Raw genomic sequence first — 15,217 nt, 5'->3', positions numbered from 1 at the left:
TGATCTGGAACATGAGGTAGGTCAGACTGAAAGTGAGGCCTTTGGTCCATCTGCTTTAACATGGGGGTGTTCTGCCTTTCAGTGAGAAATTCCTCGTGAAGCTGAATAAAAACGGCGGGCCGAGGCATCCAGACAAATCCGACGGACTGTGTGCTCTTTTCACAGTAAGTGGGTCTGCTAACATTATTCTAGAGCTATCTGAGGGTCTTACTGCGGTGTAGATGCACTTAACGCTCTTCTTATGTAGGCACAATATTACCATCTATTTCTTTTCATGGCTTCAAATATATCATAATGAACTTATAAGATAATGATTAGGGAAAAAACGCTCAATTATTCTGTGTCAAGATGCAGTGTTTAAGCATAAATAGAAAAATCAGACCATGTAGCCCCGGAGGCTAACAACAACCCAGCTGATGGGAGGAGTGCTTTTACTCCGTTTACTCAGCCTCTGAGGAAGAGGAGGAGGGAGGAAGCCCAGGCCTCCTGTGGTAATTCTGGTTTCCTTCACAGGATCTGAGCAGTAAGGACATGAAACGGGATCTCTACATTGTGGCACACATTATTAGAACAGGTAAGCCACTCGGCTGTGGATGATAGGGCCTACCTGACTTGTTGTTAATACAGGGGAGCATGAAATGTGAGTACAGCCCCGGCCTTGGACTTGGGAGCTGAGAGTGGTGAGAGAGCTGAGAGTGGTCGTGGTCTCATGTCGGTAATGATCTCTAAATTTACAATTAGCATTTACAATTGGATTGTGTTTGCTGGTGCCTCCTGTGTCTAACTGACGATTACCTTCCCATTAACGCAAGCTGGAGAACCTGATCCTTTTTGTAACTCAATACAACGCATATTTATACCCTCCATGAAATGGATTGTTTCTCCTCTATTGATTGCATCCCTTTTGACTCTATATCTTTATTTTAGTTCCTTTATATTACGGATACGTGACTATCAATGTCTGTGTATTGTTGTCTTTGAAGTATACTTTTAAGTGCAATTAAAAGATACTATTTCTTTTTTTTGTTCGATTTCATGAGAGATGAATACTCTCTGAGGTAGGGTTTTTAGAAAGTGCTTATCACACTACCTCTCCTTCATTTCCTGGGCTGTTTTGCAGGCCGGATGTTGCTGAATGACTCCAAGAAAGGCCCCGCACATGTCCAGTACAGACGGCCATATGGCTGTGGAGTGCTGGCAATGACTGACGTCTTCACCTCCATCACAGACCCAAGGGAGGAGAAGGACTTTGTGATCAAAGTCTTCACGTGAGTTGGACTGACCTACATAAATGCGTATAAATTAATACAGTATAGTATATAGTATATACAGTATATAGTATAGTATAAATGAATACATTTAGCATTTAATACATAAATTAATACTTTATGAAGCTAAGGATGCTTGTGCATGAAGTGGTGGGTAAATGAATCCCCCTTTGATTTCAAACTAGGTGCAATAATGAGAACGAATGGTACCAGATTCAGGAGAACATCATCCGCAAGTCCAACACCAAATACTCTGCTCCCAGCACCAACTACGGTAAGCATTATCATTATTATTATTATTATTATTATTATTATTATATAGCTTCACATATGATGTGTGTGTATAAATCTTATTTTGTGTGTTTGTATTTGTGTGTGTGAGTGTGTGTGTGTGAGTGTGTGTGTGTGTGTGTGTGTGTGTGTGTGTGTGTGTGCGTGCGCGTGCATGCGTGCATATCTGTATGTATTTAATTGTGTGTGTAGGTCTGATAGTCTCCCTGCAGCTGTTTCGTGGGGATCTGGAGGCGGTGAGGAGGGAAAACCCCCACATCATCACCCGGGGAGCCGTCACCGCACGCAAGCTGGGCTTCCCTGATGTCATCATGCCAGGTGAATACTCACACAATCACACACAGACTCACTGCACTAGCCATTAGCACAGACTAATCATCATTGTCCAATGTCTGATGTTTGTGTGTGTGTGTGTGTGTGTGTGTGTGTGTGTGTGTGTGTGTGTGTGTGTGTGTGTGTACAGGGGACTGCCGTAATGACTTATACCTGACGATGGAGCGTGGCGAGTTTGAGCGCGGGGGAAAGAGTGTGCAGAAGAACATTGAGGTGATGGTGTATGTGCTTTATGCAGACGGAGAGGTCCTAAAAGTAAGTCATGCTCAAAACATAACTGTGGACAGAAAGAAAGCCAGTTTAAGGAAGGAGAGAGGGGATGTTGTTCCAGGCCAAATGTGTCTGTATTTTTTAATTAGAGCCTATAGATGATGCTCTGATAGACCATAGATGGTGTTTAGATAGGACCCGCTGCTGGTCTGTAAGGTTTTGACTGCTGTCCCAGTGTGTTGTATTCAGGACAGGGTTTTTTCCCCCCCACATGTTGTTGACGCTAATGCTATAGTTGCAATAATGCAGCCTAATGCAGACATAGCCATAACCTAGAAAATCAGGGGTGATATATTATCCCTTTTTCTGCTGTCCTATTTCATTTGTGAAAATAACCATGAAGGTATATCTAAAACATGCCTTCCCTGCTAGTTGGATTATTTGGATGTGTGTAGTTACTGATAAAGAGTTGATTCTTTGTTTGTTTGTTTGTTTCTGTGTGTGTGTGTGTGTGTGTGTGTGTGTGTGTGTAGGACTGCTTGAGTGTGGGCTGCAGTGAGACCAGCGTAAATGAGCATCGCTCCTTTGTGCTTTACCACAACAACAGCCCACGCTGGAGCGAGACCCTCAAGCTGTCCATCCCTCTGGAACGCTTTCGAGGTTCCCACCTGCGCTTTGAGTTCCGACACTGCTCCAGTAAGAACCCTCCTTGAAAACCTCATCCTTACCTGTTATTAGGCATCAGCACCCAGACTCTCCATAATTCTTTGCTCAAACGTTCCTTTAACCTTAAAAAGGAACGTTACCCCTAAACCTCATTTTCCATTGTGTGTGTGTGTGTGTGTGTGTGTGTGTGTGTGTGTGTGTGTGTGTGTGTGTGTGTATGTGGTCTCCGACAGCTAAGGATAAAGGAGAGAAGAAGCTCTTTGGTTTTGCTTTCACACCTCTCATGAGGGAGGATGGCACCACCCTTTCTGATGAGACACATGAGCTTTATGTCTACAAGGTCAGTAAATACATATGTACACACACACACACACACACACACACACACACACACACACACACACACACACACACACACACACACGCACACACACACACACACATACACAAACACACACATGAGTACTGTATGTACCCTCCCATGCAAAACGTCTTTTCTCTCTGTCTCTCCCTGCAGTGTGATGAAAATACTACCTTCACCAATCAGGGCCTGTATTTAAGCATGCCATGTTGCCGTGCCGACCTCAGCAGCTGCCCTACAATCCCTGCCTCCTTCCCTTTCCAGCGCAGCAGCAAAGAGAGTTTCTACATCAGCACCCTGCTGGCATCCACCAAACTCACACAGAATGGTACAGCAGATACTACATACACACACACAGACACACAGACACACGCACACACACACACACGCACACACACTCATAAACACTCTCATTGTTGTGCAAATTATCTTTCAGAAATTTGGATTCATTTCTATGTGTAGTGAGTGATGTGCCCTTGATGAGCTTTTTGTATTGGCCTCCAGCCACTGTAAAAAAAGACACTTTAACAGACCTGTGTGTGTGTGTGTGTGTGTGTGTGTGTGTGTGTGCTTATGTCTGTTTGTCTGTTCAGTGGATCTACTAACTCTACTTAAGTGGAAAGCCCATCCTGAGCGAGTACTAGATGTTCTTGGACGCTTACGCCTCATCAACGGAGAGGAAATTGTCAAGGTATGCCACACACACACACACACACACACACACACACACACACACACACACACACACACACACACACACACACACTCACACTCACACTCACACTCATACACACACACACACACACACACACACACACACACACACACACCCTCACATTTTCCTTTATTCCCATTTAACCCACTCTGCTGTCATTTTGGTTGTGAAGTTCCTGCAGGATATTCTCGACACCCTCTTCTCTCTCCTGGATGAGAACACAGACAAATACGGCCCTCTGGTCTTTCAATCACTGGTGAGACCCACTGAACTACATGTGTGAATGAGCGTGTGAGAGCGCGTGCGTGCGTGCGTGTGTGTGTGCGTGCGTCTATGTCTGGGTGTCTAGAGTCACTGGCTTGTGGAGGGACTGCACCTAAGTGTGAATCTGTTGGTTTCAGGTCTTTATCATTAATCTGCTGAGAGACTGCAGGTACTACCACTTTCGGCCTGTCATGGATTCCTACATCCAGAATCAGTTTGCGGGAGCACTGGCCTATAAGTATGCTTTTCTCATAACCACAAACACACATAAAAAATACATTAAACAATTATGTGTTATCACAAAAATTCAAATTTGTCATCATAGCTTTGTACACATTTGTGACATGGTGTTTTTCATGCAACCTACAACAAACTGAAAACAAAGAAAATCAGCAATCAGAAAAAATGTCCCATAACAGTTGTATTTTTGTGTATGGCTATGTGTGTGTGTGTGTGTGTGTGTGTGTGTGTGTGTGTGTGTGTGTGTGTCTGTGTCTGTGTGTGTGTCGTTGTGTGTGTGTGATTGGCTTTAGGGAGTTAATTCGGTGCCTGAAGTGGTATATGGATCGGTCAGCAGAAGTTGTGCGACAGGATCACATCCAGGATGCAATGAGAGTAAGAAAGCACAGACCTAAAACACACAGACCTAAAACACACAGACCTAAAACGCACAGACCTAAAACGCACAGACCTAAAACACACAGACCTAAAACACACAGACCTAAAACACACAGACCTAAAATACACAGACCTAAAACACACAGACCTAAAACACACAGACCTAAAACACACAGACCTAAAATACACAGACCTAAAACACACAGACCTACACCTACACAGACCTAAAACACACAGACCTAAAACACACAGACCTAAAATACACAGACCTAAAATACACAGACCTAAAACACACAGACCTACACCTACACAGACCTAAAACACACAGACCTAAAACACACAGACCTAAAACACACAGACCTACACCTACACAGACCTAAAACACACAGACCTAAAATACACAGACCTAAAATACACAGACCTACACCTACACAGACCTACACCTACACAGACCTAAAACACACAGACCTAAAATACACAGACCTCAAATACACAGACCTACACCTACACAGACCTAAAACACACAGACCTAAAACACACAGACCTACACCTACACAGAGCTAAAACACACAGCCCTAAAATACACAGCCCTACTCTCACCAGTATCTGGCGATAGTTGCATGCCTCCCCCCTACAGCTCTGCAGTGGAGTATGACTCTGAATCTTTATTTGGCTCTGAGCTCCTCTTCTCCCGTGCGCTCTAGGCTCTGGAGTACCTGTTCAAGTTCATAGTTCAGTCGCGTGCGCTCTACTCGCGAGCCACCTGTGGGCTGGACGAGGAGGCCTTCCGGGTCAGCATCCACGAGCTCTTCCACTCCATACGCTTCGTGCTCAGCCTGGACGGACACAACTCTGAGACCCTGATCAGCACACAGGTGAAGGTGACCTCTACAGCTCACATTGAATCAAAAACACACAACATAAACACACATAATACCCATATCAGAATCAGAATCAGAATCGTGTTAATTGGACAAGTAAGTTTACACACAAAAAGGAGTTTGACTCTGGGTTTAGTGGCTCTCAGTGTACTTATATACAAAATATACAACACAACACAACACAACACAACACAATACAACACAACAGCACAACGGTCTTAAGAAATATACACAGGGTGGAATGACTATTCTCTTTCTATATTATTATTTATTATATTTCTATAGATATATATTGTCTTTCTGTCTTTCATGCACACACAAACATGCAAACCACATCCTCTTGCACTCAGTGAAGCATAAACAGATACAGTCATAAATAACCTCAATGACAAAATTCTTGGTAACACAGACAGTCACATATTGTTATGCATTAATGTAGACTTGCAAACAGTTATACTATACCTTGTAGCCAGATACCCTTGCACATTTTGTTTTGCTCAGCAGATATTACATTTGGTTTGGTTTATCCTTCCGTTCTATAGGGGGCGCTATTGAACAGTTTCCCGGACATCTTTGACGAGCTGCTGCAGATGTTCACAGTGCAGGAGGTGGCTGAGCTGGTCAGAGGCACACTGGCCAGCATGCCCAGCATGGTAGACCTTGGCCAGTCATTGGATGTGGTTAAGCTGCAGTCCATTGCCCGCACTGTCGAAAGTAGACTCTTTTACTTTCCAGGTCAGACCAACCCCCCAACGCGCACACACACACACACACACACACACACACACACACACACACACACACACACACACACACACACACACACACACACTCACACAACTCCAAACATTTCTTTATATAATGGATAGCAGCTCGATCCTCAGTCACATGGAAGCATGACCAAAAATGACCATGCTGCTGAGATATGAAACCTGACCGCCCACCCCCCTACTCCCACCCCACCCCACCCCACCCCGTCTCTTCCTGCAGAGTCACGGAGCATCCTGCTGCCAGTCATCCTCCACCACATCCACCTGCACCTGCGCCAGCAGAGGGAGCTACTCCTCTGCTCCGGCATCCTGACCAGCATCTTCTCCACCATCAAGACCAGCTCTGTGGTGAACCTCACTCTATGCTCTACACGCGTCACGGCACTATGAATCAACGATGCTCTTTTCTCTTTATCCACCCTTTCCATTCTTTTGTTTTGCTCTCTCTGTCATACACTCCCTCTTTCTCTCTCCCTCTTTCTATCTCCCTCTCTCTGTCTCGTATTTTCCTCTCTCTGCCTCCTCCTCGTCACTATCTGTCTCTTTTTTTTCCTCTCGTTTGTCTGGATATGACAGCACATGACACATGCAAAGATGCCCACTCACTTTGCCCCCCCCCCTTTCCCCCTCTGTCTGTCTCAGGATTCGTGTGTGCGTGAGGAGGTGGATATGATGGTGGAGAGCCTGCTGGATGTGCTGCTCCAGACCCTGCTGTCCATCATGAGCCGCTCTCAAACTGTAGAGAGCAGCAGATCACCCCGCTGCCCCCAGTGCACCGCTGAGATCACAGTCAGTACCAGTACCACACACACACACACACACACACACACACACACACACACACACACACACACACACACCACACACACACACACACACACACACACACACACACACACACACACCACACACACACACACACACACACACACACTCTCATTCATTCACTGCTCAAAAACAACGCTGAGCTGAACAAATCTTTGCTTCAGGACCGTATCAAGCTAGCCCAACAGGTAACCAAGAAGCAAGCTGGTGCTCCCTTGTTGATGAGGTGTGTTTGTGAAAGTGTTCTGTTTAAACTACAGCGCCACACCGTTTTAGGAAACACACCCTAACACTTACAGACTCCAGGAGAAAGTGAGAAATATGTCTCCCGGTGGATTATGAAAAAGGGTGAACTCCCATTGTACAGGAGTGCAAAGGCAGTGATGTGCTAATGTACACAGCCAGTAAATTAGAGGTGAACTGACAGATTCTCATATTTTCAGCCTCTATGTGGTTTTCAGTGGGCGAGCCGTCTGAGTCTGAGACAGCATGCACACCTACTCACTTACGCGTGTACTCCCTCACACATGCATACTAAAACGTACTAAAATGTACACGGATACACACACACAAACAAATACACACATTCACTACTTGCCACAGTCATACACTCTCATAAAATTCTCATAAACACGATGCACGAGTCCATACCATCATAATGTCCTGACCAACAGACACACGCACACATAGATCCTTCAGGCACATACACAAACCCTCACCCTCACTCTCTCTTTCACACTCACATAGCTCTAAACACAGCAGGCCTTCTCTTGCCTCCATGCGTTAGCTGTGTGTAATGTAACCTGAGTGTGCTTTGTGTGTCTGCAGGGGGAGTACGTGTCATGTCTCCTGTCCCTCCTCAGACAGATGTCTGATCCTCACTTTCACCATCTGCTCAACAACTTCCACAGCAAGGATGAACTAAAGGTAACACTCTCTCTGACTCTCTCTCTCTCTCTCTCTCTCTCTCTCTCTCTCTCTCTCACACACACACACACACACACACACACACACAGTGGCGTAAGGTAGTTACGACGGGCCCAGGTGCAGGCTTTTATGACGGGCCCTAGTGAACGTTAATTACTATCGTAGCGCTCCCTTCTTCCACCCCCGCGTCTAGAAAACGCTATCGATATAAATAGTGTTTAATTAATCAACCTAACATATTTCAGAAGTGACGGGTGTGTACACAATGAACAAAGTCTTGTTTGACTTTGAGCGGGAACATTTCTTACCGTAGAAATTGTTAGAAAAGTAATAATAATAGAATGCTGACACACCACTGAGGGCAGCGATGCTGATCCCAGCTGAACTGCTGCACTGCTGCTAGCAGGGGGGTCGTCCGTGGCGGACTCCTTGGGCTAGCGCCTGTTTGTTAAAAAAGCCAAAATAATCTAATTTAGGCAGCTTTGCCACCTTCTCCTCCTGTTCTTTTCTCTCTTGCCTTTTTCTACTGCTACTTTTATGCTTAAAACGCATTGTTACGCCTGCAGGTGTGCTGTGCTCAATTGACTTGCTTGTGTTGACCTCCGAATTTGTTTAACTAGCTATATCGTATGGTATGTCACATAATCAAATAGAGACTTGACATTGGACAACAACATACATGTTACCCAGCAATCACCATTGCAAATCTGAATATGACAAAAATAAATACCAAAGAAAATAAGAACTTATTAATTTAATTGCATAGTTTTTTAATAGTTTAGATAGTGTATGTAGGATAAGCATATCATTTTGTTATAGATTGCTACACCTGCTGCACCCCACCTATAGTAAGGCCACTGCACACACATACACGTGTCTCTTATTTGGACTGTTCTGTTGTCAGGAATTCCTCCTGAAGATCTTCTGTGTGTTCCGGAACCTGATGAAGCTCACCATCTTTCCCAAAGATTGGAGCGTCATGCGACTCCTCACCAGCCAGTAAGCAAACATGCACACAAGTACAAGAAACACAGACACACATACACTAACACACACACACACACACACACACACACACACACACACACACACACACACACTAACACACACACACACACACACACATGCTCCAATCCACATAAGATAACATAGTATCCCAGTGGCAGCTAGTTTAAAATGTGCATCACCACTGTTAATACTGTCATGTCACTACTGGGACTTCCGTTGATCTAAATTTGTACTCCAAACCTCCTGTGTTCCAAACTTATTATAAATAAACAATTTATTAAATGTAACTAACGTATTATTGTTATCAGGAGCTGTCAATATTGCTATTATTGCATGCTAAGGTAATTTATTGAAATATCTCTCCCACTGCAGCATAATTGTCACGACAACCCAGCACCTTTCTCCGGCACTGCAGAAGAACTTCTCTGACCCAGATTTTGATTTCAAGGTAAAAAGTGGAGTCAGCACTGCTGCAGCTTAACGGAAGGAAGAGTCCCTGTCAATGCTAGAGTCCCTGTCAATGCTAGGGTTCAGTAAGGAAGAGTGCCTGTCAATGCTAGGGTTCAGTAAGCCGAACGAGAGCAAAAAAAAGAGAATTCGCACAGATGCAAAGCTCAAGCCTCTCACATATTCATGGAGTCCTCACAAATGTGTCATGTTTATTACAATAATACACGTCAGTCTTTTTAGCTCTTTGGGTTTACTTAGTATTTGGCCAAAAATGTACACAACTGTCTTTAATGTGTTATTAATTACATAATGTAATGTCTATATATATATATATTTAGTAATATCTGACCTAATTGTCCATTGCCATTAGTTGGAAGATGATAGAAAGCTTTTTGCCCTCGTGTAAGTGAGAGACCATGCGTCTTGCATGTGTGTGTGTGTGTGAGTGTGTGTGTGTGTGAGTGGTGTCGATGGGTAACTATGGATTGTGATATGTGTTGACTTTCATAGGTGTGGAACTCCTTCTTCAGTCTGACTGTATTGTTTATCAGCCAACCGAGTCTACAGTTGGAGTCCCTTAGCCCACTCAAGAGGAAAAGAGTGTTGGACAAGTATGATCATGTCCACACACACACACACACGCACACACACACACACACACACACACACACACACACACAGACAGACATACACACACACACACACACACACACACACACACACACACACACACACACACACACACAGACACAGACACACACATACACACACACACATGCGCAAGCACATGTTCACAGAAACACACATGAACACACAGACACAAACACATACACACAGTTTTAATCTGTGTAATCTGTGATAATCTGTGGTAATCTGTGTTTTAGGTATGGAGACATGAGGGTGACAATGGCCTTTGAGCTGTTCAGCATGTGGCAGAAATTAGGTGAGACACACAAATACCCATCAACCTACCTCAAGGGTATACGGCGTGGAGAGTATATGGTTGCAGAAAGCTGGTTGTTGGTTTTCCCTCACTGTGTTTCTGAAAGTACCTGGTTTGCAGTACAAATGCTGTTCAGATACTTGGGCAGGATGAGGTGGTTCTGTTTCATTCACTGCTTCAGTGATGCTAACACCCCATAACAAAATGTTCACAATGAGCAGGTCCTTTATATTTTTCACTATACTTTTCACTGGTGGCAGTCTGGAAGTGTACAAAACATCTATAGCATCATAGATACACTAGTTCCCTAAGACTTATGCTTTGTAACAGGGATACTTCTCTACTTCAAATTCAGAGTAAATAGAAAGCAAATAAGGAGTGTACTATCTGTTTTGTAGAGTGTGCTTTATTAAGTATGCACTCATTCCATACTATCTGTTTTATAGAGTGTGCTTTATTAAGTATGAACTCATTCCATCCCCACATGCGTTTGCCTCAGGAGATGATAAGCAGCACTTCACGCCCGGAATGATGGGGCCCTTCCTGGGTGTGGCTCTCGTCCCTCAGGCCGAGGTCCGCAACATCATCATCCCCATTTTTCATGACATGATGAACTGGGAGCAGCGGAAGAATGGCAACTTTAAACAGGTGGGTTACTCTGGTGAGCAGGATGCAAGGCTTTAAACAGGTGGGTTACTCTGGTGAGCAGGATGCAAGGTATGGATTGAAGAAATGGAACTAATCCCATCCCCCATCGAATCAAAGTCCTGCTATCCACTGCTATCTGGGTGGGACAATCAATATGATCTCCATTGAAAATAAAAAAAAAGAATTGTCTTTATAGTGGTTTTGTTTTCTGAAATTAAATCGGGGTCATTTGGAATTTGTCATTTATCGATCACGTAGTTTGCGGGTGGTGTCTCTGACCATGACTTCGTGCTATTCTTCCATGTTGTCTTGGAAACAGTTTGATGCTAAATTGTTTTTCTGCGTCTTGTCCAGGTGGAGGCAGAACTGATGGATAAACTTGACAGTATGGTGTCCGATGGTAAAGCAGATGAAAATCACCGGGAGCTTTTCACTCTGCTGTGAGTGGTCACTCTCTAATTTAGATGATTCCTCTTTACCCATAATCCCAATCCCAAACTTCTCCAAAACAACTTTAATCTTTAATACAATTCCTGATCCAAACCTCAACCCAATTCAATTATATGATTACCTCCTTAGAAACAATATTGAATAAATCTTAAATAAAACAATTAGACTTTCATCTACTAAAGCTAGCCTTTATTGTCAAGCGTCCAAAGATACACCATCCTTAAATTCCATCCTAATGTTCCTGCCTGGTTGTTAACACTTTATTTTGTCTTACAGAACACAGCTCTTTGGCCCATATCCCAGGTGATTTCCTCTCTCTCTCTCTCTCTCTCTCTCTCTCTCTCTCTCTCTCTCTCTCTCTCTCCCTCTCTCTCTCTCTCTCTCTCTCTCTCTCTCTCTCTCTCTCTCTCTCTGTGCAAACACACATCAGTGCATGTACATGTAGAATGCAGAATAAACATGTTTCCTGGATATAGATCTCTTTCTTATATTACCCTAAGCTCTCTTGTTTTTCTCTCTCTCCTCACTCTTTTGTTTCTCCTGTCTGCAGTCTGTTGGAAAAGATGGAGCAGGAGGCTTGGAGAGAGACAGGAGTCTCTTTTGTCACCTCAGTCACACGGCTCATTGAGCGTCTGTTGGATTACAGGTACATGCGTTTGAGGCTGGGTCTGATTGTGATCCCCAGATAAACCCACAATTGGTCAAAAGTGGAGTGGGGAAGTTGACTATCTCTCTCTCTCTCTCTGTGTTTGTGTGTGTGTGTGTATTTGTGTGTGTGTGTGTGTAGGGAAAGTGTGAGAGCAGAGGAGGTGGAGAATAAGAGATTCTATGGCTCCATGAACCTGCTGGTAAGAAAGCCATCATCAGATATCCACCCAGAAATCCATGAATCACTTATCTGTCTGTCAGCATCTGTCCATGGATCAAATGCACATACATACATCAGTTAGCCATCATCAGCATTTAACATTATGTATTAGACGCACATCACACACAAACTTTCTTTCTATCAATTGTCTATCCATCATCTATCTCAGATCTTTGCATCAGGTACCCAAGTCAAAACACAGCAGCTACAAGACACAGAGTGAGGCCAAATGATACGGGTGTAATATGGGTGCCATTGAATATGTCATTTAATATGGGTGTCCACAAAATTTGAAAACTGTGTGTAGCCATATGGTCATTGCCATGATATTCTTGACTATCATGTGTGGTTTCCCTGCACAGAACTTTTACAAGTCCGAGGTCACCAAGGAGGACATGTACATCCGCTACATCCACAAGCTGTATGAACTCCACCTGCAAGCGGAGAACTATACAGGTCAGATGAAGGCTTAGACCCCTGTGTACTGTATGTGTGAGAGAGATTATGTAAGCGTTTTTGTGTGCTACTTTTTCTATATGGAGGCAGCGTTTTTATAGTGTAAATATAGTATATTAAATAGTAAAACTTATTTTATTGATAGTGTGTGTGTGTGTGTGTGTGTGTGTGTGTGTGTGTTGGTGTGTGCGTGCGTGTGTGTGTGTTCAGAGGCGGCGTTCACACTGCTGCTGTACTGGGAGCTGCTGCAGTGGGAGGAGCGTCCTCTGAGGGAGTTCCTGCACTACCCCGCCCAGAGCGAGTGGCAGCGCAAGGAGAGCCTCAGTAGGAAGGTGCTGCACTACTTCAACAAGGGCAAGGCAAGTGGTCAAGCAGTAAACATCCACACACACACACACACACACACACACACACACACACACACACACACACACACACACACACGCACACACACAAACACATACACACATTTATACTCCAATACACATACACACACACACACACACTCACACACACGTATACTCCAATGCACACACACACACACACACACAGCAAGTTAACATTTAAACAAGGATAGTCAAATATTTCTTGTTTACATAAGTACCCACACAGTTGCACTGAGATTTTGTTCACTGACTTGTCCTTCTGTGGTTGTTTTTTGTGTGAGCAGTGTTGGGAGTATGGCATCTCTCTCTGCCGGGAACTGGCGTTTCAGTACGAGACCCTATATGATTACCACAGTCTGAGCTGGATACGGGTATGCATTGATCGGCGCTGTTTTTAGATCCCGGCACAGTCATGTGTGTGTTTGGTTGTTTGTGGGAGTGGGCGATGGGTGTAATTACTGTTTCTGCTTTAATCCCTTTGGCAGAAAATGGAGGCTAGTTACTATGACAACATCATTGAGCAGCAGCGCCTGGAGCCAGAGTTCTTCAGGATGGGATTTTATGGACGCAAGTTCCCCTTCTTCCTCAGGGTTTGTACACAAACACACACACACACACAACACACACACACACACACACAACACAGATAGACACGTGAATATATTGAAATGACACAATATTTTTAGTACCATGAGGTGAGCCCTCATGTGAGCTAAATCACTGTATGATATTTTGAAGATCGCTTAGACACAGTACAATTACACTGCATGTTTGGGATAAGCTGAGTACGTAAGAAGGTAAATTGCCTGATTAAAATGCCTCTAAAGGAAAGCTCTGTCAATTTTACATATCAAACAAGATAAAAGTATATGTTTGCATAGTATATATATATTTGTGTGTGTGTGTGTGTGACAGAATAAGGAGTTTGTCTGCCGTGGCTATGACTACGAGCGGTTGGAGGACTTTCAGCAGCGCATGCTGAACGAATTCCCACAGGCCATTGCTATGCAACACCCTAACCAACCGGACGACACCATCCTACAGAGCGATGCGCAGTGTATCCTACCTACTGTATGGGTTGGAGTGTGACTATGTGTGTGCATGAGAATGGAATGGGATATATGTGTGTGTGTGAACGAGAGAAGGTGTGTGTGTTTTGGTCCTTGACCTGCCTTTTAGATTTGCAGATCTTTGCAGTGACCCCGGTGTCTGAGCTGACAGAAGGTCCACACCTGGAGCGTGTGCCCGAGCGCATCAAACGCTTCTACCGGACCAACAACATCAGCCGCTTTCACTACGACCGGCCCTTCCACAAGGGCCCCAAGGACAGAGAGAATGAGTTTAGGGTACTTATACACATCATGACTAACCCTAACCCTAACCCTTCCACAAGGGCCCCACGGACAGAGAGAATGAGTTTAGGGTACTTATACACATCATGACTAAAATCCAACGCACCTGAAACACCCACATACACCTTTTCTCCTGTGAAACTAGTTTGACTCTCCTCAGAAGATGCACTAGAAATGGATTAGATGCCTTTAGTAGAGTGCCCTGCTCTCACCCCTGAACACTATGAAAGGACTTGATGCCCCCATAACTTGTAGAATATTCGTAGTCTAATTTTTCATAAATTCATGACTCAAATGTTGAATTGTTTTGTATTGGCTGGAAGTTTGGCTGCACTTAGTTGTACATCATGGTTCTAACCGTGTTATGATGTTGTGTCTGGCTGCAGAGTTTGTGGATTGAGCGGACAACTCTGATTTTGTCACGTCCGTTACCCGGAATCTCACGCTGGTTTGAGGTGGACAGAAGAGAAGTGGTGAGTTTCACGCACATTCACTTACACAAACACACTAATGCTTAATAACTATGC

At 44.1% G+C, this 15,217-nt stretch overlaps 1 protein-coding gene across 3 annotated transcripts in view; it reads left to right on the top strand.

The window, feature by feature from the left end:
• Positions 1 to 15,217, top strand: part of LOC105910035 (dedicator of cytokinesis protein 3-like) — a 37,782-nt gene that overhangs the window by 13,684 nt on the left and 8,881 nt on the right. For 2 of the 3 annotated variants that reach the window (XM_031574242.2, XM_031574238.2), the window contains exons 10-43: positions 83 to 164; positions 514 to 574; positions 1,121 to 1,268; positions 1,454 to 1,542; positions 1,752 to 1,877; positions 2,023 to 2,147; positions 2,636 to 2,798; positions 3,002 to 3,108; positions 3,286 to 3,457; positions 3,723 to 3,820; positions 4,017 to 4,100; positions 4,246 to 4,346; positions 4,642 to 4,723; positions 5,431 to 5,607; positions 6,150 to 6,342; positions 6,598 to 6,725; positions 7,020 to 7,166; positions 8,031 to 8,129; positions 9,034 to 9,128; positions 9,510 to 9,585; positions 10,098 to 10,198; positions 10,472 to 10,530; positions 11,030 to 11,178; positions 11,533 to 11,618; positions 11,905 to 11,931; positions 12,179 to 12,274; positions 12,416 to 12,476; positions 12,859 to 12,952; positions 13,163 to 13,311; positions 13,623 to 13,709; positions 13,824 to 13,928; positions 14,254 to 14,395; positions 14,518 to 14,684; positions 15,077 to 15,163. In XM_031574242.2, the coding sequence (XP_031430102.1) occupies positions 83 to 164; positions 514 to 574; positions 1,121 to 1,268; positions 1,454 to 1,542; positions 1,752 to 1,877; positions 2,023 to 2,147; positions 2,636 to 2,798; positions 3,002 to 3,108; positions 3,286 to 3,457; positions 3,723 to 3,820; positions 4,017 to 4,100; positions 4,246 to 4,346; positions 4,642 to 4,723; positions 5,431 to 5,607; positions 6,150 to 6,342; positions 6,598 to 6,725; positions 7,020 to 7,166; positions 8,031 to 8,129; positions 9,034 to 9,128; positions 9,510 to 9,585; positions 10,098 to 10,198; positions 10,472 to 10,530; positions 11,030 to 11,178; positions 11,533 to 11,618; positions 11,905 to 11,931; positions 12,179 to 12,274; positions 12,416 to 12,476; positions 12,859 to 12,952; positions 13,163 to 13,311; positions 13,623 to 13,709; positions 13,824 to 13,928; positions 14,254 to 14,395; positions 14,518 to 14,684; positions 15,077 to 15,163 (3,763 nt within the window). The remainder of the gene's footprint in view (positions 1 to 82; positions 165 to 513; positions 575 to 1,120; positions 1,269 to 1,453; positions 1,543 to 1,751; positions 1,878 to 2,022; positions 2,148 to 2,635; positions 2,799 to 3,001; positions 3,109 to 3,285; positions 3,458 to 3,722; positions 3,821 to 4,016; positions 4,101 to 4,245; positions 4,347 to 4,641; positions 4,724 to 5,430; positions 5,608 to 6,149; positions 6,343 to 6,597; positions 6,726 to 7,019; positions 7,167 to 8,030; positions 8,130 to 9,033; positions 9,129 to 9,509; positions 9,586 to 10,097; positions 10,199 to 10,471; positions 10,531 to 11,029; positions 11,179 to 11,532; positions 11,619 to 11,904; positions 11,932 to 12,178; positions 12,275 to 12,415; positions 12,477 to 12,858; positions 12,953 to 13,162; positions 13,312 to 13,622; positions 13,710 to 13,823; positions 13,929 to 14,253; positions 14,396 to 14,517; positions 14,685 to 15,076; positions 15,164 to 15,217) is intronic. The other variant, XM_031574240.2, reaches the window with a different exon arrangement.

This window comes from Clupea harengus, chromosome 1 (genome assembly GCF_900700415.2).
Source record: "Clupea harengus chromosome 1, Ch_v2.0.2, whole genome shotgun sequence".
Classification (NCBI taxonomy): Eukaryota; Metazoa; Chordata; class Actinopteri; order Clupeiformes; family Clupeidae; genus Clupea; species Clupea harengus.
Note: the sequence above shows the minus strand (reverse complement) of the source record. Positions and strands in the feature narration are given on the sequence as shown.